General features: G+C 40.6%; 1 protein-coding gene across 15 annotated transcripts in view; it reads left to right on the forward strand.

The window, feature by feature from the left end:
• Positions 1 to 16,741, forward strand: part of hdx (highly divergent homeobox) — a 116,566-nt gene extending 99,825 nt beyond the window's left edge. For 7 of the 15 annotated variants that reach the window (XM_078211297.1, XM_078211301.1, XM_078211296.1 and 4 more), the window contains 5 exons: positions 1,112 to 1,310; positions 1,656 to 1,795; positions 8,103 to 8,198; positions 13,471 to 13,593; positions 16,486 to 16,741. In XM_078211297.1, coding sequence (XP_078067423.1) covers positions 1,112 to 1,310; positions 1,656 to 1,795; positions 8,103 to 8,198; positions 13,471 to 13,593; positions 16,486 to 16,557 — 630 coding nt within the window. In that variant the 3' untranslated portion in view covers positions 16,558 to 16,741. The remainder of the gene's footprint in view (positions 1 to 1,111; positions 1,311 to 1,655; positions 1,796 to 8,102; positions 8,199 to 13,470; positions 13,594 to 16,485) is intronic. The other 8 variants (XM_078211302.1, XM_078211307.1, XM_078211311.1 and 5 more) reach the window with 3 other exon arrangements.
• Positions 16,742 to 23,154: the final 6,413 nt, after the last annotated feature.

Genomic DNA, 23,154 nt, shown 5'->3' on the forward strand with positions numbered 1-23,154 from the left:
TTGTGTTGGGCAACAGTTATGCATTTTTACTTCAGTCCTTCAGTTTCTGTCTGAGTAATATTTTTATGATCTTAATTTTGTCACTTTCATGCATCTGCCAAGTATTCTTGTTGCACAGAGGTTTTTGTTAAAAACTGAATAACCTTGAATTATACAAAAACAGAAAATCTCCATGATCACTACACTCGTTTGTCTTTTTGTCCATGGCATCTTTGTCAATCTCTCCCTAGCCTCCAGCCCCTATTGCATCATCCAACCCCCACAGCCCGCCACAACGGTATAAATCCCATTGTATTTCCAGTTTTCTTTACTTCTGACAAAAAAATCATCCAGACTTGAAGCGTTAGCTCTGTTCTCTCTCCACAGATGCTGTCGGACCTGCTGAGATATTCCAGCATTTTATGTTTTTGTTTCAGATTCCAGCATCCACAGTAATTTGTTTTAATTTTAACCCTGAATTATAGTTTTCACCCAAGAACCAGTTGCTGCTTTTTGCTTGGAAGATTACCAGTTCAATTACTCCCATAAGTTTCATTGGTGCAGACCTGACAGAACACTTTTCAGGTGCATTTGTCTATCCAATTTTATAACATTTTGAGAAAATACAAGTGCACATTCAGGTGTCCTATTTTTTTGCAATCTAATAATGGACTTGACATGACATTTTACCTGGAAATTGATGGTGAAAGCTGCTGGATTGCCTTAAAAACCTAACTGGTTCATTCATGCCTTTCAGCATAGGAAACATGCCATGCAGGTCCTATCTAGCCGACCTGTTGTCCAGTTCTAAACTACATAGCTGACTTGGTGTTCTAATAAGAAGGACTAACATTGTATGATGACAAATCATTGTTCACATCTACCAATACACAAATGAACATCTGGTTATTAAAAAAGAAACTAAAAGACTAATATTTGTATCACAACATATCTTCCCCTATTTCCCCCTCCAAATATATCTGTTTTGTCAGGTTGGCTGCCTTGCCTATCTTTTATGTGTACAACCTTTTAACCACACAAATTTGATTTCGTAGCTCTTACTTCAGTACTTTTATTTCTCTCCTCTGCAACCCACCCCCCCACCTCGCACCCTGCACATTCTTCTCAAAAGACATGGATAGGAAATCGGAGAAGGAAATACCGCCAGTTAGGAATTGAGCTACCTCCTGCTCGTGGTGGACCAGCTGACTTTTCCAAGCTACCTGAATCCGGGTCAGCTTTGTTGCCTGTAGTCAAAGCTGAAACAACAAAAGTTCCTGAAAATTCAGAGGATAATGAGAGGAACAAAGAAGATGTCAGCTTGTCTGAAGGTACAATCTATTCAATCACTTTTTTGTGTGGTATTGAGTTCTAAATGTAGAAGTATATTTCAGATGCATATGTAAACATTGTGTAAACATAAAATTGTGTTCTTAAATGTGTCATTAGGTACATTCAATACACATTAAACTCATTTTTTCCTAAATTATAATGGTTTTACATTGGTATCTTATTGTACCTCCTTTGCCAATACAGTCATGTTTCCACTTTTGATGAGTTTCCTCTTGTTTCTTTGTTTAAAACACTCACAATTTAGTATCTAACTTGACTTTATATTATGTTTGGTTTCCATGGCTTTTAAACTGCAGATCCTAATTCATACTCTGTCTTCATAGGTACATCAAGTGAACTGGAACAAAGGGAGGAGGAGGAAGAGGAGGAGGAAGAGGAAGAAGACGAAGAAGCAGCAGAAGAGAATGGGGATGGAGAAAGTGTTAGTGATGGATCGTGCAGTATTCCAACATTAGAAAAAGTGGTAATTTTTAAAATATGAATATTTATGACTATAAGTAGTCAGTTGGAAATTGGCAGATAAACTATTTAGTTTAAATGTTGCTTGCTTCAAATTGGATGCAAAAATGGACAGAACACAATTGGATAAGTCAAAGGAACAAATCAATCAAGAGATATCTCACTCAAGTGATTACTGAATTATTTATAAGCTTGGTTTGCAAATAGTGCCACCTGTATTTGTTGAACAAGTGCACAGGTAATGTATCTTACTCAAGATTACTCTGATTATATGCCAGGTGAAAGTTGGTAATGCTGTCCTTGAAATTTGCCATCAGATTGAATTTATGCATGTAGCTGATTGCCAATTAAGACAGCACTACAAAGTAGATGGATATAGACTTAGCTCCACAAACTGCATGTTTCTGCCATGCCTGTGGGAAGAAGGATGGGTGGAACAATTGGGACCCACTGAACGGAGAATTGCTGCTTCCCAGCCAGAGGAGAGAAATAATCCATGGCTATTTGAATTGGATCAGCCTGGCAGTCTTTGTTGCCGCTAGAACAGGCGCTTGGGAGAGCGAAGGAAAGTTAAAGGAAATTGAATATATATTGTGCTAGTGTTTCATCTATTTTTGAATTTGTTTGAATCATTTAGAGTCCTAAGAAAAATGGCATTGTTTTCCTTTTTCCTCTCTCTCGACTAACCAAAGACAGGTGTGTTTAAAAAGAAGTGTTTTAAGCCCGAGTGCTGTGAAAACAGACAATGACTGGTTTTTTAAAAAAATGTTTATTACTCAGCCATAGAAATGTGTCTGCAACGGCACCCACTCTAACATGCACCCGTGCATTCACTAGGAAAGGTAATTTCAAAAGAAATAGCATGCGTTTAGGTATTGAAAGTCCTAAAAATCACTGTGTCCCACAGATGTCCCGCCTGCTTCTCTCAAGATAAAGGCTTTGGAACATTGCAGGCCTGTGATTCATTTTGGGGCCACGAAAAAAATCAAAATAGTATGTTTATGAAGATGGATTTGTGGTGACTGCTTGTAGTAACAGCTTTCTCTGGCTTCATGCAAGTAAAACCTGTGCAGCAAAAACCTGGTTTGATTAAAAAATAAGTCAGTTAAAGATCAGCCTGAACTTTCTGCTTTTGATGAATCTCAGACAGGATCCTGTTGCTTTGCAGGTCTGGAACTCTTCTGAAAATATGTTTTAATAAATATGCCTCATCAAAAACTTGGTTTCTGTCACATGAACATAGTATCTGGTTTTTTTCATTGTCCTCACAAATGGTCTCTGGCCTGTGCATGGATAGACAGTGGTGTTTGAGTTTCCCATTTATTTGTGCTTGTGATTAGAATGGATTTTTTTTGCACCCATTCCTTAGAATTCCACTCGGCAGCTGCGAAGTCTGCAAGTCAATTTTTAACTAGTTATTCCAATTATTTGAATAAAGACAGCCATTAATGCAACATGAAAGATCTGTTGCATTTTAATACCTTCTCAATGAAATGTCCCAAAAGGTCATTTGCATTTTAATTTCTTGTCCAGACATGCCGGCTAGCTTCCAGAACCTTGCATATTTGCATGTATATCGACAGAAAAGAAAAAAAATCACCTGACTTCTGAATGCCATTTTGTTTCAAAGGCAGCGTGTCCATTCTTCATTGCCTTTTAGGTAAAATATTCATTTCAAATTAATCTGATCATCCATATTGTGTGAGCATGACACTATGAAATATCAATTACACTTGCTTATTTTATTGCAATGTGAAAATTCTTCATTTCGAAATGCTGAATTTAACTTTATTAATAAATGTTGATGTGTGAGCCAGTGAAGGAATGTTCATTCAGGTGCATCCAGGAATGAAGAAGTGCCCAACACTAAAATGACAGCAGAGCAATTTCCTTTGCATTCAACCATGACTTCTTAAAAAGCTCAGTTTCTGCATTTGTTCTTAAAGAAGGAGTAAAATTTAATCCCAAAATCCTTTATTTAAAAATCAATACAAAATGATGTTTTAATGAGCTGTTCCATTCGTCAAGGCAAAGTAAAACATGCATTTTGCCTCCTGCTGTAAGTTCATTCTCACACCTGAGGCTGAAAATAGACATTCACTTGTTTATGTTGCTGCCTCACTTGGGATATAAGATTCCTATTGCCAAGACTGATCACTGATCTTTGCTATGTTAGCCAGTCTTAGCCATGAATGCAACTGATCTCTGAAGTGTCCGGCTAAGGAGGAAGGGAGAAGTAGCGAGGGTTATTGCTCCCAGTCACCATCCAGTGATTATTGCATTCAATGACTGGTCACAACATGATCAAGGCAGATTGTGGTGGGTTTACTCTACCATTTTATATGGAAAAACCAAATTCAGAACTTTGGAATTGCCAGCATTCATGGAATGATGTATTTATAAAGCACTCAAAACCATTCTTGTACCAAAATCAATGCATGCAGGAGAGGCGTGAAAAATATTACTCGGCATGATATGACTTTCTGATACAGAGCATCGTTTTCATGAACTTATGCCCTTCTGACAAAATCATGTAATTTGAAAAGAAGTTTCTCATCTTTAAAAATATGTTTGAAAAGAAAGGATGTATTACTACTGCCTGTAAACATCTCTCACTCTCAAGCTATTTTCCAAGGCTGCTCGTTCACGCATGGTCGACTTTGCAATGTTAAGTGAGTTTAGTGCAACCTGTCCATTAAATTAGAGTCACTTAGTCATTAGTAAGTGGACATTTGGAATGTGCTTAACTGTTGCATTTTCTGGATATCACACACTTTGATTGAAGAATTTTAGAGCCAGCAAAAATCTAACGTAGTGGTTCCTAAAGGGTGCGGCGCACCACACTGGTGCGGCGAGAGAGGATGGCAAGTGTGGCGGGAAGATTCAAGGACAATAAAAGAAACATTTAAACATGTTTCTGAATGTCCCATGATCATATTATAAAGTAGTTGTGTTCTATGTTATGAATCAAGCACTGCTAGGAGTTGTTCTTTTTTGTTTTTGAATGTATTTCTTATCAATACAAAATTCGGTGTGGCGCGAGCAAAGTGCGTCCAGTGAAAAAAGTTTGGGAACCACTGATCTAACGTATAATTTGGAGATAAATACTGCCATCCAGTGTTTAATATCATTCAGTACTACTGTAGAATTTGTTTGTAATCAACATTGTTAAATTGACTAATATAGTTTGCCAGCAGTTTCCGAGGCTGCAAATAACTTGTTTTTAGGTTTTGCAGTACATAAAGATTGCTTCATCTTGACTTCTTCCCAGATTTAAAATTGGCGTATTTAATCAACACTGAAAAAAAGTCTTGCATTTATATAGTCTCTTACATATCCATTGGATGTCCCAAAGTGCTTTACAGCCAATTAAGTACTTCTTTAAAAAAGTGTAGGAAACACAGCAGCTAATTTGTGCACAGCAATGTGATAATGACCAGATAATTTGCATTTGTGATGTTGATTGAGGGATAAGTATTGGCCTGGACAGCAGGGATAACTCCTTTACTCTTAAAATAGTACTATGGGATGTTTCATGTCTAAGAGAGGACAAATGCGACATCAGTTTAATGTCTCATCCATATTTATGCAAAATGGTCTCTGAGAAGAGTATAATTCAATGACGCAGTATTTTCAATTCAATCTCCATAGAGAACAATTAGTGTTGAGCGGGTTTTGCCACCACAGTTTAATCTCATTGAATGTTGTGTATTTGGAATTTTGTGATGAAACTTCACATTAAAGAAGAGAATTTCTATCTCACCAGGTTTTCCAGCACTAAGGTGACACAGTGGTTAGTACTGCTGCCTCACAGCACCAGGGACCCGGTTTCGAGTCCAGCCTTGGGTGACTGTGGAGTTTGCACATTCGCACCATGTTTGTGTATATCTCCACCAAGTGCTCCGGTTTCCTTCCACAATCCAAAGATGTGAAGGTCAAGTAAATTTGCCATTCTAAACTGCCCCTTAGTGTCCAAAGGATGTGTCAGTTGAATGGTTAGCCATGGTAAATGCGTGGGGTTACGAGGATAGGGCGGTGAGGAAGGCCTGTGTGGGGTGCTCTTTTGGAGAGTTGATGTAGTCTTGAGGGCCGGATGACCTCCTTCTGGAATTTAGGGATTCTTTGAATCTGCTGTATGATATATGGTGTACTGTCACTGAGCATATAACTGAGAGCTCGATTTGGGATTCCAACGGCATTACATTGCAGCTACAATTGAGCAACTTAAAGGCTAGATCTTGTTCAAGTAAGCAGTTCTCAGTAACTTCAAGTTTTGAGTGGTAGCATATTTCACTTAATTGCCACAAAATCCCAAGTGATATGAAATGCAATGCATTCTTACCAAGTAGGTTGGTACCTATTGATCCAAGGTTTTTAAGTTTGCACGGTACTTTAAAAAAAAATATATTTTTCAGTCTAATTATTTATTCATTGTTGTCTTCCAACTTTTTTAGCCATTCATGTTGTTGCTTTACATGAGTTTCCAGCTAAGTTGCTGGCTGCCAGATCAGCAATTTTGAAACATTAGAGCACGGCTGTGATGAAGGAATAAATGAACATGTGTATGTGAGAGCATTTGGGATTAAGTGATGAATGAATACTTGTTTCAAGTTTTGCTAGTCACTAAATAATGTATTAATTTATTAGAAAGACAAGCTGTTCAAGCAGGTTAAGTTTACAAAAGAAATAATCAGGCTAGTTAGTTTAGGGCTTCAAAAATGTAATTAATGCAGTGTAGCAGTGTGCACTTAAGCAAATTTTTAAAATGACTTTATAACTAATGAAAACCATAATGAAGGAGCTGTAGTACTGTCATAACAGTCTATTTGCAGCCACTGATCAAATTATCCAGAAATAGAGGGGGTTCTGTCCGTCTGATATGTTAATGGTACTCCTGGCATTTCTATTATTGTTGCTAAGTTGATCTCGTGTGCCAAAATCTAAGGTCCTGAAGAACAGCCTCCTCGGAGGATACCTGCATTGTATCATGACAAAGGCCATTGATTTGAGATTTGCTTTGAAAAACAAATGGGATCACACTGTAAACCTCAAAGCACTGGTAGAAATCCCAGTAATATGAGCAGTTTGACTTGTTTGGTCAATCTAAGGAAACACTGAACGTGTAAACTCAAGATCAACACAGGAAGATGCCTTGGCCAAACTATTGCTTTCATCAGTATTCTGGGGGTGGGGTGGGGTAACTAACTCTTGGCCTGAAAGTTGAGTGTCTGCTGTAACACTGCAGGAGGATGGACAGATTAAGATAGTCGGGGCCAGATATTGTATCAATTGATCAAGGGCCATTGTGCATGTTGTCAGATGAGAGTTTAAGGTATTTATACAAAGTTCCTGATTCCTGTTAAGTTCCATTGCACTGATGGACAATATCTTCAGTAAACAATGGAGAAAATAATTTCCAACACATTTAATTATTAGTGTAGTGATATTCACAATGCATTTCAAAAACCCAGGTGATTAATGATTGAGCAGTGGTTAATAATGTTGCCTATCCACCAGTGCTCCAATGATTGTAAAATTCCCAGCAGCATAGGGATGGCTCCTTGGCTTCTAGCCTCAGTGAATTTCAGTGGCAAAGACTCATCTATAATTTGTTCTGCCTTCAAAGTTCTAAATGAAGAGTTAATTGTTTTGCTGAACAGTGGAAAAGTTGACAAAATTTAGGTGTTGAGAATTTTTCCAAGTTGTTTTATTCTCCTAACAAGCAGCAAGTAAAAATTGTGAAAGTCTAATTGCAGTATAATTATTTATTGTTGGATCTGAAATAAAAATATCAAAAGCTTTGAACCATTTGTACAATGTTCAAAACAAATTAAGCAAAGGAAGTCCACTTTTTGTGCTGTACTAAAAGCCTGTATCACTTAGCGATCAAATGGAAAGATTGTATTATTTAATACAAGGAGAAGAGTTGCATTGTAAAATTGCTGTGATGCTTAATATAATGTAAGGAAAGGTGCCAGTTTGTCTCAGTTGCCTATCTGCAATAAAATGTTGGATGTGGAGATGTCTTCCATGGAGGAAATGTGTTGGCGGGAAGTGGTAGGAGGAAGAACATCTGACTTGGATCTTTCTGGCAACTGGCTGCAAGATGCAATGATGTTCTCCCCTCGGCTGAAGTTGCAGAAGGCCTAGTGAATGGGGAAAAGGGAGGAGAATGATGTCATTAGGGAGTAATAGAAGAGACAGATGTTCCTAGATGCTGTTTTTAAAACTGTCAAAAAGGACTGATCATGCCAACATGGAGATTTCTCAATCTTAAAGCACTATTTTACTTTTGGTCTTTTTTGACACAGAAATTAGAGGTACTTGATGACGATGCAGTTGAGATGAGCAGTTGTGACCGTGTAACACCTGAAGTTGAGCAGCTCCAGAAACTACTAACGTTTAGGGTAAGATCCGTCAACGTTGGAGGAAATTAGATTACTGTCCAAACATGTGCCAACTTTTAATATGTTTACAGTAATTTATTTTTCATGAATGAATTGAGTACTTTTTGCTGAATTAGATATTTGGCAGAGTCAAGGATGAAGAGAAGTCTTAGACTAACTAATGAGTAGTTAATCATATAATTACATTTGTTTCTGGTAATTATTTTTGTTTATAATGTCAAACTGGGCTTGAAGTCAGTGGAAATCTTGCATTCAAATTTTCAACATTGATGTCAAGGTTAGATGTAAAAGACTTGTAATAAGTCCCTGTTTTCTGTTTTAACCGGATTATCTCTGGATGGTTTTCATTTTGATTTTCCACTTTATAAAATATAATGTTCAAGAGGAAAATTATTGTCATAACTACCCCATGTCAGTTGACTGTATTTCAATCATTTCCTCATTTTCCCAAGTACTGAAGTGTTGCATAACATACAATTGTATACAGTCTTAAATTAGTCTTAAGGCTTTCCTGCTGAGATTTAGCTGGGTAAGTGGGCAGCTCCATCGTGCCTGCACTCAGGAACTGCTTGAAACTGAATTCTGTACTTCACTGATTCTCAAGTCATGAGATTTGAATTTTGGACTTTTTGTGGGGGGGTGGTTTTGGAAGCAGAAAAGGGAGTGATGACATCGAACACAATAAATAAATTGGGAAAGAGGAAAGACAAATTAGAAACCAAGATTAACTGTAGGGAATGAGACCTTGTTCTTTCAAGGATCTTATTTTAAAAATAGTTAAAATTGTCATTAATCTATTCTGTATATTTTTAAATGAAGCAGCAGTCAATGTCTAGCCAACCTAATTGTCCAATCTAGTTGTCAGAGTGGATGATCGCAGATTAATGATTCGAGGCCGAACCAGGTTTTTTGAAACCTTGGTTTCATATTTGACCTTGAAGTGAGTTTTTGATGACATCAATGCCTGCACCCAAGATCACCAATTTCCACCTCCGTAACATCATCCAATTCTGCCCTTCCCTCAGCTCGTTCGCTGCTGAATCCTTCATCTATACCCTTGTTATCTCTAGACTTAATTATCGCAATGCACGCCTGGCTGACCTCCCATGTTTTTCACTCTCTGTAAACTTGAGCTCATCCCGAACACTCTTAACTCACTGTTTACCCAACATCTTCATGCTTGGTGATCAACTTTGGCTGCCAATTAAACAGCACTTTTATTTGAAAATTCTCATCTTTGTTTTTAAAACCTGCCATGGCCTCACCCCTTTCTGTCTTGGTAGCCTCATTCAGTCTTACATCCCTCGGATATCTGCACATCCCCATTTTAATTGTTTCACCTTCACTCACCAAGGTCCTAAGCCCTGGTATTCCCTGATTAAACTTCTTCACCTCTTTTTCTTGAACCCTAACCCTTTGACTAAACTTTTGATTGCTTGTCCTTCAGTGTTAGATGTTGTCTGATACCCCTTTGAAACAGTTAGGGTTATTTTACTTGGTTAAAGGTACTAAAAAATTGCAAGTTGTTGTCTGTAAGAAAGGATTTTTTTTGTTTCTATAATTCATGGAAATCCATTTCATTGCCAAGTATTGGCCTCTGTCAGCCAAATAAATCAGCCATTTAAATTACTACTAGATAATGACGCATGAAAGCACATTGCAATTCTCACAGTATGACTGCCTTTTCATTTATACAAATCGTTCTAATTGCAAGCTAAAATCCTATAAAATATATTTTATATCAAATTGGGAAGAAGTGGGTGTTGTTAGAAGTAGTTTAATTGTTTTTGAAACTTTTGACAAAACGATGCCCCACAGTCTAGATCCTACCAAGCTTCAGCTATCTGGATTGCTTACATGGGTCACTTAGGCCAGCTCCAGCTCAGCCCCTCCATGTGATTTTGAAGATCTGAACCCCAAGGGATGCCATTGTTCCTGCCTCATTCCGCTGCTTCAAATTATTGATCCGGCATTCTCATTCATGGTGGTGAAAAAAATAATTGAATTGCCTGAATCAGCAGCTTAATCCTCACTTAACTTTATGTTTCTCCGTTTGCTCCCTGGTCAAAAAACCCTTCTTATAGTCTTTTTTTTAGGCTAAGCTTTCTACCATCTCTTATAACTGTTCCAATATCATTTCTCTAAAAGCATGATATACTAACAATTGCTGATAAGTTTTCTAGCTACGTCAACATGATACAGAGGATCTTGCTCTCAAAAAATTCAATAGGGCCATTAGGGACACCAGTATCATGATGTCTGATTACCCTGCACCCAGCCGTGCTAATGATTGCAGGATGCAATACCGCATAAAATATTCGGTTGATGGGCAACATGCTCAGCAGGGGGCCCAGATGCATGTGTGGCCAGAACAAATTATAACTAGCCCTTGCACTTCTTAAAGACAGCCTGTGTGTCTCAAGGGAGATACAGTTTCGGTACAGCAGCTGGTGTAACTAAATGCAAGAAGTATTTGTGAGAAGGGGTAAGGGTTCCGATGGAGCAGCTGGCCAGAGAGAGGGCTCCCAGGACCTCGTAAAAGGCCCAGGAGGTAGAAATGCCAATCAAGGTAATTTTTCCACATGGAGCTGGGAGGCCTTCTCTGTGCACACACTACGATGGGAATAGGAGTGAGTAACAACAGAGGTCTGTCAAAGAATCAGGCCGTGAGAAACCAAATAGAGTGCAAGAAAATGTTCAGCGGCCTCACACCCACCTAAGTCAGTGATTACATTCTCATATAACTATTCCTGCCAACCACACCACAACCTCTCTGGTTGCTCAACGCACCACTTCTCCACTCATCACCAATCATCTTGAGCAGTCAGCATTCATATGGTCAACCTCACCCTGGCACACTTAACCACCACTGCAAGCCTCACGCCCACATCTTGCAGTTCCTACAGTTCCTACCAGCTATTCAGTTATGACAGGCACCACACCCAAGTACCCTGCATCATAGTTACTGACACTCTTCCCTCTCTCTTGCAGGACAAGTTTGTACATAACAGGGGGCAGCAGCAGAGATCTAGTGCTGTGCCACTGGTATAGCACTGTATAGAAGCACTAGACATGGCAAAGGCACCCACAAGACAGGTACTAAGGGAATGCACAAGGGTGAATCATTCAGTTTTGTGTTATTAGAAGTGTTGGATAGAGTGTATGTGATTTTTTTTGGGGCTGGGGGGGAGAGTTTTCTTTTATTTCAGGATTTTGACCAAGAGGACCACATAATTGTAGCAGTTGGATGGATAGGTGTGGAATTTTAAAGCAGAGATGATGTGTGGATGATTTTGGCTGGTCTGGAAGCTGCTTATCTGGTTACGTATTTTCACCCCAAATGGAGCAATGGGGCCTTGGTTGCCTCTATCTCCTCTTCCCTTGCTGCTTCTGTTTCTGCCCGAGTTACTTGGTCAAGGGCTGGGACCTCAGGAGAGCCAGATTTTAAATCACGCAGCAGACGACACAAATTTGGAGACATGCTCCAGCAGTAGAGTAGTAGCCCTTGTCAACTAGCAGGCAGTCTCTACTTGATGGTGGTAGCTTGAATATTGTGGGGAACAGCTGATTAGCACAGGTTGAAAGGATCATGGTTTCAGCCAGGGATAGCAGACATAATACTCTGCATATGATAACACACCAACTGCACAGTTCTGGTGCATCTTCCCATTGAGCTGTGGTGCTCAGAGAGCCAAATGCACCATTGGGATTGCCATGTCACTTGCAAAGCCACATGTCCATTCCTCCTGCTTCCCTTTCCTGACTTGTAGAGCATCTGTTACCTCCTGGATGCAGTAATGCATGTTGAACTGAGATATTGGCAAAACTGACAACTCAAGCATGAAAGGATTTGCTGATGCAGAAATTGAGGACCATGGTGACCTTCAGGGCCATTGACACCATCCTTTCCCTGTTCCATGGTTGCAGGTCTAATTGGAGGAGGTGGTGCATTTCAATGACCACCTGCTGGATGAATCATAGCTGCCTCAAACACTACTCCTTGCTGAGGTGGAAGTAGGAGGCCTTACAGTGGTGAGCCCTTTTTCTTCCCCTTCTGACCACAGCTTCTCCTCTCTGCTTTCATAGCAGGCTTTCAAATCCCATTGAATTTATTGGAAAATTCAAGCATCACTGAATGCATGTTCAGTTGAAAGTGGTTTTAGCAGGCATTACTATGATCTGCAAAGTCCAAATGGATCACCAAAGCATTACACGTTGGATAATGTATTTTACCCACTCTCCATGATGTACACACATTGTGTCCACTCTAGAGCCTTTACAAGCATGATTTGCTGGAAGTATAGAAGGCAGCCATTTTCAACATTCCAGAAACCAAAAGAGAAAATGCTGGAAAATCTCAGCAGGTCTGGCAGCATCTGTAAGGAGAGAAAAGAGCTTACATTTCGAGTCCAGATGACAAAGGGTCAGAGATTTTCCAGCATTTTCTCTTTTGGTTTCAGATTCCAGCATCTGCGGTAATTTGCTTTTATTCAACATTCCAGGCTTCCTCATTACCATTGACATCCCCACCATCGGGTACAAAATGTTACATAAAAATCGTACACTGGTCCAGAAATCGGTACTGAGCAGTCTCAGGATAACGGATCAATTATGAAACATTGTAATTTTCTACTACAGAGGGATGTGAATGTTCCATCCTCGAGTATGTTTAAAGTTCAGGTAGCCAGATTTTTGATCTCTCAGGGACTCAAAAGAATATGGGGAGCAGTTGAGAAAGTGGAGTTGAGGCAGAAGATCAGCCATGATTTTATTGAATGGTAAAGCAAGCTCTAGGGGCCCCGTTGACTACTCTGCTATTTCTAACGCTCTTAGGTTGGTATTGATATTCTCTCGCTAGAAAAATATGTGGTCCAGCTGTATTCTATGATTTATCCTGTCTCAGTTTTAACACAAAGGTTGAGGGTTCAAGCTCCACTCCAGAACTTAAGTGCGTAATCAAAGATCACAACTCCGGGTGAAGAGAAGGTTATTGATGGGAGGTGTCATTACTGAAAGAGCAGAGAGTCCAAGTGTCCTTGCATACTCTTGTCCAAGCCACATAACCAAAACCCAATTAACTCGTCATTCATCTCCTATGTATAAAATGGCTATTATGTTTGCCAGAATTCACTGCATATTAACGTACTGAATTCTATGAAGCACTCTGAGATGTTTGTGGAGGCCTTAGCATTGGTCTAAATCACTCTTTCTCTGTTGTATGTGACCCCCTAGGTCTAGAATTATTCTTAACACTGCTTCTTATTCTTTTTAGAATGACAAAATTCAGTACCTTGAAAATGAACTGGAGAAACAGAAACAGAAATACCTCCATCTTCAGAATTTTACTACAAGTTTAGTACTTGCAGTTAAAACGAATGACATAGAACAACAGCAGGTAGGTTTGAAGCTGCAGCAGAGCCTTCTTCAGGATCTCGGCTAGAATTCTCCGGTCTCGCACAACCCACTACCGCTGCTAGCGAGAATGGGGCATTTGGTGCTCAGCCAAATATCTGTACACAGCAGCGGGAATGGATAATCCCAGCCACTGGCGAGGTCAGAGAATTCAGGCCTTCATTCTGGACTAATTAATCTAGGCTGCTCTGAGTGCTTCTGTGGCGCTAGTTTGGAAAAGCTTGACGTAAAAAGGTTAAAATGATCATTGAGACATGAATTTGGCTGTTCCACTATGTATCAAATATGGCGAGTTAGCTTTTGTATTTTAGCAAATTGACTAAGTTTTTACGCGAATTAGTTGACCTAGCTTCTGCCCCGACTCGCTGCCCCACGCCGTCCCTCCCCAGCCCCGGCTCGCTAATCATTACAATGGAATCTTCAACTATCTGCTGACTTTTGTAAACTTTATGATTTACATTTACTTTTCAAATCAGCCTCAGAGCAGCCTACATCCTTGGATTTTTCTAATAGTTTTCAAACCATTTGAGCTCTTCCTGTCTTGATGTTCCATGCTATGTTTCAGTGGCAGCTGAGCTTACAACACACTAATCAGGCACAATAATGTAAAATTAGATTTGCTGTCAAATTCAAATGTACGGAATTTGATAAAGATATTCAGTATCGTGAGGGGTCTGAACAGAATGGATAGGAAAAAACTATTCCCACTCATGAAAGTCATTTGCAAAATAAGCATGAACAGTATGAGCAAAATACTTTTTAATGCAGTAAGTGGCTAGTCTGGAATGCACTGCCTGTGCCTGTGGGTGTGGTGGCGGCAGGTTAAATTGAGCATTCGAAAGGGGTTAGACTGTTCTTTGAAGAGGAAGAATGTGCAGAGTTACGGGGAGAAGGAAGGAGAATGGCAATAAGTGAATTGCCCATTCGTCGAGCTAGTGCAGACATGATGTGTCGAATGGCCACCTCCTATACTGAGACGATTCTTTGATTCCATAGCCAAGCTTAACTGTTGAGTTTTGTGGTGGAATTCTGCCTCTTCTTGCCTCTTCTCATTTCAATCAACAAAGAAATTGTTATTGCATCCCTCAAAAGATGCTGTAGAACACTCAATGGGAGGTAAGTTTCACATTTGCTGTTGAAAGCACCTAGCTTTTTGGGTTTCTGAACCTGCCTTTAATGAACTCATGTTAAGTTGAGTATATCCAGCATCCTTTGGGGCCCTTTCATCAGCAGTATATGCTGTGGCCTCACATTTTTGCAATTTATGTCAATAACTTTGATGAGTGGAACGAAGGCATGGTAGCTAAATTTGTAGATGACACAAAACTAGATAGGAAAATACATAATGAAGAGTACATAACTGGAAGATGAAGTATAGTGTGGAAAAATGTGAAGTTGTTCACTTTGGCAGGAAGAATAAAGAAGCAGAGAATGACCGCAGAATTCTGAGATGCAGAGGGATCTGGGTTTTCTATTGCATGAGTCACAAAAATTTAGTATGCAAGTGCAGCAAGTAATTAAGAAGACTAATGGAATGCTTATCGTTTATTTCAATAGGAATTGAACATAAAAATAAGGATGTTATACTTCAATTACATTGGGCATTGGCGAGACTGCATCTTGAAACTGTGAGCAGTTGAGGGATGTAAATGCACTGGAGGCAGTTCAAAGGTGGTTTACTAGATTGATACCTGGAATAAATGGTTTGTCTTCTGAGGACAGGTTGGTCAGGTTGGGCTTGTTTTTCACTGGAGTTTAGCAGAGTGAGGGGTGACTTGAAGTTCATAAGATCCTGAATGGTCTCGACAAGGTGGTTGTGGAAAGGATGTTTCCCCTTCTGAATGAGTCCAGAATTAGGGGGCACAGCTTTAAAATTAAAAATCACCCTCTTAAGACAGAGATTCAGAGAATTTGTTTTGAGGGTTTTTGCGACTTTGGAACTGTCTGCTTCAGAAGGTGATAGAAGCGGGGTCTTTGAATATTTTTAAGGCATAGGTAGATAGATTCTTGTTAGGCAAGGGAACTATATGTTATCAGGGTAGAATGTGGAACTTTAAACACAATGTGGAGATACCGGCGTTGGACTGCGGTAAACACAGTAAGAGTTTTAACAACATCAGGTTAAAGTCCAACAGGTTTATAAACCTGTTGGACTTTAACCTGGTGTTGTTAAAACTCTTACTGACTTTAAACACAAACAGATCAACAACCAAGATGTTATTGAATGGCAGAGCAGGCTCAAGGGGCTGAATGGCCTACATCTGCTCCTATTTCATGATACAATTGCCTGGGATTGGTCTAGGAGTGACAAATAGGAATCTCAGTGGAAAATGTGTGTTTTTTGGGTGATCATACTTTTACATTCAAAGCACTTGTGAGCACCAAGCTTGCTTTCTTCAATCCAAGAGGCAGTGTCCTTTAATTGTAACATTCATACAGTCCAATCTTCCTCTCGACAGCCCAGCAACGAAATGTTTTTAAAGAAGAAGGTAATTCAGTAGTAATGGGTTGGCTGCAAATAATTGGCATAAAGGTACAAAAAATGGTAGAGTACGCGGAAGGGTTGTTCATAAATTCGTTAAGTAAACTATTATGGGCCAACCATGAATAAACTGCAAATCCCTATGATTTATTTTGGGTTTGTGAAGTTTTATGTATTATCCTGACCACAAAAATATAGTTTGTCTTTTAACAAGCAATTTGTATGAAGTGAGGAGCATTTGAGAGTGTGAAAATTTCCTAAAGAATAAATTCCACAAGTTATTTTTCTGTTAATGGGCGTTTCTTAACCAGACACCTAAATCAATCCCATTTTCAGTTTTTAATAGTTGCTGACACAGCTATTTATTAAAATGTTGACATTTTCTCCCTACAGATGTTGCTGACAAACTTGCCTCCTGACACTGAATGCAATATGGATTCACCTGGCAACCGGGAACAAAGCTAATTAGATTTCCTCTGTATCAGAGGATAACACTGAGTGTGAAACAGCCTTTTGGAAGTGGTGAAGACTTCTTTAAAATTATTTGTACCAATGTTGAATCTTTTACATGTTTCAAAAATAAGACTCCTTGTGCTACAGCTTGATCATGAGATGAAACAATTGCGGAATAAAATGGATTTTGTTAGCCAGTGTTATTGTTTTTTTATGCAAGGTGAGAGAGAGATGTTAAAGGCTAGAGTTTGGCCATGTGTGCTTGACATATTGCAGAGCAATAAAAACCTCACTCCAAATTCTCAATGAACAGAGCTACACATGTTAACTATCTTTGTTTTTAGGTGGAAATTCTGCATTTTGACTAGGCATCTTCCTCAGTATTTTAGCTTCAAATTAGCATACAACCAGGCCCAATCTGTCTCCACTTTTCTACAGCTGGGCATCACTGCAGTCATGACTACACTTCAAAAATACTTCATGGCAGTAGAGTGTTTTAAGATGTGCTGGGGTCATAAAAGCCACTGTAGGTGCAAGTTATTTCATTTCACCTGCGTTCTGTTTTGAATGAGCTATTACAGCAGTTCTGCAGTTTTTGAGAGAGCTGGAGTTGTGCCTGGTGGAGAAGTGGAAGGAAAGGATGTCGCAGTCCTGGCAGAATTGTACTCCCTGCTTCAAAAATAAAACCAAACATTTTCATTTCTAATGTGCATGAGGCATGTACTCACTGGAAGAGTGAAGCAATCCTGGAGTTTGAGGGAGGATTTTCCTAAGGAATTCCAGGCAATACCGATGGAGAGAAGCATTTCCTAGAAGCTCTTTTTTTAAAACAAATAACCCTAGCTCTGAAATGACAGTGGAATAAAGTACCAACATTTACCTCATTCTTCTGAAATCCTTACAAGGTATTTTAGAGGCGACATCCTATTTATTTTAACCAACAAGTTGACAGTCTTCATTAAAATGACATTGATTTGACAGTTTTTGCTTGAAGTGAGTGCTGGTTTTGTATTAGCAGTTCGCAGACCCTGGTTTTCTGCCAATGTATATTAACAGAGAATAATTCCTACTTCCTACCCAACACCCATGTGAACACTAATATTTTATTATACACTAATATTACTGTGTTTACCCCAATCCAACACCAGCATCTCCGCATCACACTAATATTTGCCAGGAATAGCCAGGAAGGGATTCGATCCAAGTAAGGGTTAGATGATCTGGAAGCCCTTCTACCATTTGGGCTCTGAATTTTTGTTCTGTTAATTTACAGGAAAAACAAATGGAGATATTCGCCAAGCATGCCATATTGGTGATGAATACCACTTAAACTGGTAGTTCCTGGTGCAATGTTTCGACCTATAGTAATGACTGGACCCGAGTGGCTACTATTGTGGGCTTTGCTGTGATTCTTTAACTGAGCCATGATATCAGCATCCAGCCTCCGAGTTTCCTGACCAGTCAGAGAGGGTGAGTGGGATGGTGCATTGAATCTGTCAAAGGAAGAATTTCTAATTCCAGGAACCCTGGACGCAACTTGTGTTGTGCCAACTGCTTATCATCTCTGGATTTTCACTGTAACTACTTGTTGCCGTGTCATCAGCCTAAATTCAGGACAGCCTTTGTACAATCAGGGTTTTTAGGAAAGCTTAAGCCAACTTTTCTTAATCCATTGGCCTTTGTTAGTATGTTGGCATGCACATCGGAAGTGAAACAAGCTTAAGTTATGACTGAGTTGTCTATGGATCTTAGTGTTTTCAGTAACTACATTATTTGCCAGATATTCTGAGTCATACAACATGTAACGGCATGTGATTAATTACTTTTTATTTACGGCAACTTGACACCATGATGTTGTATTTAATACACCATGATGTTGGACTTTAATGATTGCGCAAGATGGTGGCTGGAGCACCAAGCAAATGTGCTGTTTTGTCCTGGAAGATGATGAGCTTTGAATGTTGTTGGAGCTGTGCTCGTCCAGGCAAATGGAGAGAATTCCATACACTCCTCCCTTTTGGGAAGACAGGAGGCGAGATAGACAATTTCTGGCCTCTGACCAATCCTGTAGCCACAGTATTTATTTGGCTGGCCCAGTTATATTTCTGGTCAATGGTAACCCCCCAGGATATTGAAGCTGGAAGATTTAGCGATGGTAATTGTAAGATGTGTGTAGTTGGTAGCTCTAATGCAGAGGTTCTGAGTTTTATAAAGTTTAAAGTAGGATAAAGTAAGATAAAGTAGGACTGAGTCAGCACGGCTTTGTCAAGGGAGATTATGTCTGACAAATCTGTTAGAGTTCTTTGAGTAGGTAACAAGGAAGTTAGATAAAGGAGAACCAGTGGACGTGATTTATTTAGATTTCCAGAAGGCCTTTGACAAGGTGCCGCATAGGAGACTGTTAAATAAGTTAAGGGCCCATGGTGTTAAGGGTAAGATCCTGGCATGGATAGAGGACTGGTTGACTGGCAGAAGGCAGAGAGTGGGGATAAAGGGGTCTTTTTCAGGATGGCAGCCGGTGATTAGTGGTATGCCTCGGGTCAGTGCTGGGACCACAACTTTTCACAGCATACATTAACGATTTGGAGGAATGACAGGTAGTAATGAGGAAGCAGGGGGGCTGCAGAAGTACTTGGACAGGTTAGGAGAGTGGGCAAAGAAGTGGCAGATGGAATACAATGTGGAAAAGTGTGAGGTTATGCACTTTGGAAGGAGGAATGGAGGCATACACTATTTTCTAAATGGGAAACTACTTAGGAAATCAGAAACAAAGGAACTTGGGAGTCATTGTTCAAGATTCTCTTAAGGTTAATGTGCAGGTTCAGTTGGCAGTCAGGAAGGCAAATGCAATGTTAGCATTCATGTCGAAAGGGCTAGAATGCAAGAGCAGGGATGTACTGAGGCTGTATAAGGCTCTGGTCAGACCCCATTTGGAGTTTTATGATCCGTTTTGGACCCCTTATCTAAGGAAGGATGTGCTGGTCTTGGAAAGGGTCGAGAGGAGTTTCACAAGAATGATCCCTGGAATGAAGAGCTTGTCATATGAGGAACAGTCGAGGACTCTGGGTCTGTACTTGTTGGAGTTTAGAAGGATGAGGGGGGGATCTTATTGAAACTTACAAGATACTGCGAGGCCTGGATAGAGTGGACGTGGAGAGGATGTTTCCACTCTAGGAAAAACTAGAACCAGAGGGCACAACCTCAGGCTCAAGGGACGATCCTTTAAAACAGTGATGAGGAAGAATTTCTTCAGCCAGAGAGTGGTGAATCTATGGAACTCTTTGCCACAGAAGACTTTGGAGGCCAGGTCATTGAGTGTCTTTAAGATAGAAATAGATTCTTGATTATTAAGGGGATCAGGGGTTATGGGGAAAAGGCAGGAGAATGGGGATGAGAAAAATATCAGCCATGATTGAATGGCGGAGCAGACTTGATGGGCCGAGTGGCCTAATTCTGCTCCTATGTCTTATGGTCTTAACAGTGTTTATTAACTACTCCCAAGTATGTTCATATACACAGTATAAGCTCTAAGCTATGCTTACCTCCACATATGTCTCTTCAGTTCCAGACTGCCCTCTAGTCTTGCGTAATGTGTTCCTTTACATCACAGTTTGGGTGGTACTGTCTTCAGTGCCACATTAGAATCATAGAATACCTACAGTACAAAGGGAGGCCATTTGGCCCATCGAGTCTGCGCCAACAACAATGCAACAACATTCGCATTGATTTGTTTTCTTGCCTCACTGAAGTGTGCTGTAGTCAGTTGATGGCTGCTTCTCCATTACAGCATTGTCTGGTTAGCAATTGTACTGGCTGGCAATTGCAGCGTCTATGTTGTGGTGTCTTGAGGTATCTTACCAACGATATCAGACTCTGAGGTGAAGGCTCTTCACACTACTGGTGTAACGCTTGGTTGTCTTCCATGTGAGACCTTGTGGTAACCATCTGAGTGGTTTGCTGGTCTGATCAATGAGGAACTCCTAGTTCCTGCAAACAAAATGGACAAATCAACTCGACAAAGAGTCAAGATAATTCAGAGCTGAAGTCCCAGTTGAGAGTATATTTTCTGTTGGGCCTCTCAGGAACTTGAAGTTCTGTGTAATTGATGACGGAGGATTTGCTGCCATCCTAGCTTAATGGTTCCAAAATCATGCACAAAAATGAAAGTAGGATTCTTCTGGGCCCGTAGAGTGGCGCATCTGTCATTTGCATCCAGAGGTCTCAGTCATGGTTCCTTGCCCAAGAGGTCCATCCTTCCCTGCCACCATGTTGTGAGATGTGAATAGTTTGGTAGGTGTCATGAATAGGTTCGGTGTCATGAGCTGTCTGCATGCTTGCCACTACACACATCTCTCTCCAGTCCCAGACTCCCCTCTCAACTCAAGTCATTTGTTCTTTTACATCACAGTACGGATGGATTGCACCCAGTCCCATTAACCCTTTCGGTGACATACCCTTACACTACAATAATGCCATTGAATGTCATGGGGAGATGGCTAGACTTTCTCCCTGTTGATGATAGCCATTGCCTGGCACATAGATGGCAACTAACATTTGTGCCACATACTAGTCCAAACTTTAATGGCATCAAGGTCATGCTAATGACTGCTTTCCTTTCTGAAGAGTTGCAAATGGAACTGAATACTGGGCAATCATCAGCAAACACCCTTATTTAAGAACATAGAACATAGAACATTACAGCGCAGAACAGGCCCTTCGGCCCACGATGTTGCACCGACCAGTTAAAAAAAAAAACTGTGACCCTCCAACCTAAACCAATTTCTTTTCGTCCATGAACCTATCTACGGATCTCTTAAACGCCCCCAAACTAGGCGCATTTACTACTGATGCTGGCAGGGCATTCCAATCCCTCACCACCCTCTGGGTAAAGAACCTACCCCTGACATCGGTTCTATAACTACCCCCCCTCAATTTAAAGCCATGCCCCCTCGTGCTGGATTTCTCCATCAGAGGAAAAAGGCTATCACTATCCACCCTATCTAAACCTCTAATCATCTTATATGTTTCAATAAGATCCCCTCTTAGCCGCCGCCTTTCCAGCGAAAACAATCCCAAATCCCTCAGCCTCTCCTCATAGGATCTCCCCTCCATACCAGGCAACATCCTGGTAAACCTCCTCTGCACCCTCTCCAAAGCCTCCACATCCTTCCTGTAATGTGGGGACCAGAACTGCACACAGTACTCCAAGTGCGGCCGCACCAGAGTTGTGTACAGTTGCAACATAACGCTACGACTCCTAAATTCAATCCCCCTACCAATAAACGCCAAGACACCATATGCCTTCTTAACAACCTTATCTACTTGATTCCCAACTTTCAGGGATCTATGCACACATACACCTAGATCCCTCTGCTCCTCCACACTATTCAAAGTCCTCCCGTTAGCCCTATACTCAACACATCTGTTATTCCTACCAAAGTGAATTACCTCACACTTCTCCGCATTAAACTCCATCCGCCACCTCTCGGCCCAACTTTGCAACCTGTCTAAGTCTTCCTGCAAACTACGACACCCTTCCTCACTGTCTACCACACCACCGACTTTGGTGTCATCAGCAAATTTGCTAATCCACCCAACTATACCCTCATCCAGATCATTAATAAATATTACAAACAGCAGTGGCCCCAAAACAGATCCCTGAGGTACACCACTTGTAACCGCACTCCATGATGAATATTTACTATCAACCACCACCCTCTGTTTCCTATCCGCTAGCCAATTCCTGATCCAATTTCCTAGATCACCCCCAATCCCATACATCTGCATTTTCTGCAGAAGCCTACCATGGTGAACCTTATCAAGGTTTAAACACAATTTCTGTCCTTATGACTGAGGGAAGACAGCTGAAGATCGTTGGACCTGACTAACTGTTGCAGTTACCTACATATAAGCATACAAATTAGAAGTAGGAGTAAGCCACTCAGCCCTTGAGCCAGCTCCACCATTTAATAAGGTCATGGCTGATCTGATTGTAACCTCAACTCCACATTCCTGTGTACCCCAATAAGCTTTCACCGCTCCCCTCCCCTCCCCCTTGTTAATCAAGAATCTATCTAGCTCTGCCTTAAAAATATTCAAAGACTCTGCTTCGACTACCTTTGGAGGAAAAGAGTTCCAGAGAATCACTACCCTCTGAGGGAGAAAATTGTCCTCATCTCCATCTTAAGTAAGTGACCCCTTATTTTTAAACAGTGACCCCTAGTTCTTGATTTTCCCACAAGATGAACAATCCAAATAGGATCCCTGAAATGCAGAAGGAAGCCACTTGGCCCATCAAGTCTGCACCAACTCTCCGACAGAGCACCCCACCCAGGCCCTATCCCCGTAATCCCACATGTTTAACACATTAATTCCCCTAACCTATACATCTTGGGACACTAAGGGACAATTTAGAATGGTCAATCACCTAACCTGCTCATCCTTAGAAAGTGGGAGGAAACTGGAGCACCCAGAGGAAACCCACGCTGACGTGGGGAGAACATGCAAACCCCATACAGTCACCCAAGGCTGGAATTGACCCTGCTGCTGTGAGGCAGTAGTGCTAACCACTGTGTCACCGTGCTTCTCTGCATCCACCCTGTCAATACC

Source organism: Mustelus asterias, chromosome 4 (assembly GCF_964213995.1).
Source record: "Mustelus asterias chromosome 4, sMusAst1.hap1.1, whole genome shotgun sequence".
Classification (NCBI taxonomy): Eukaryota; Metazoa; Chordata; class Chondrichthyes; order Carcharhiniformes; family Triakidae; genus Mustelus; species Mustelus asterias.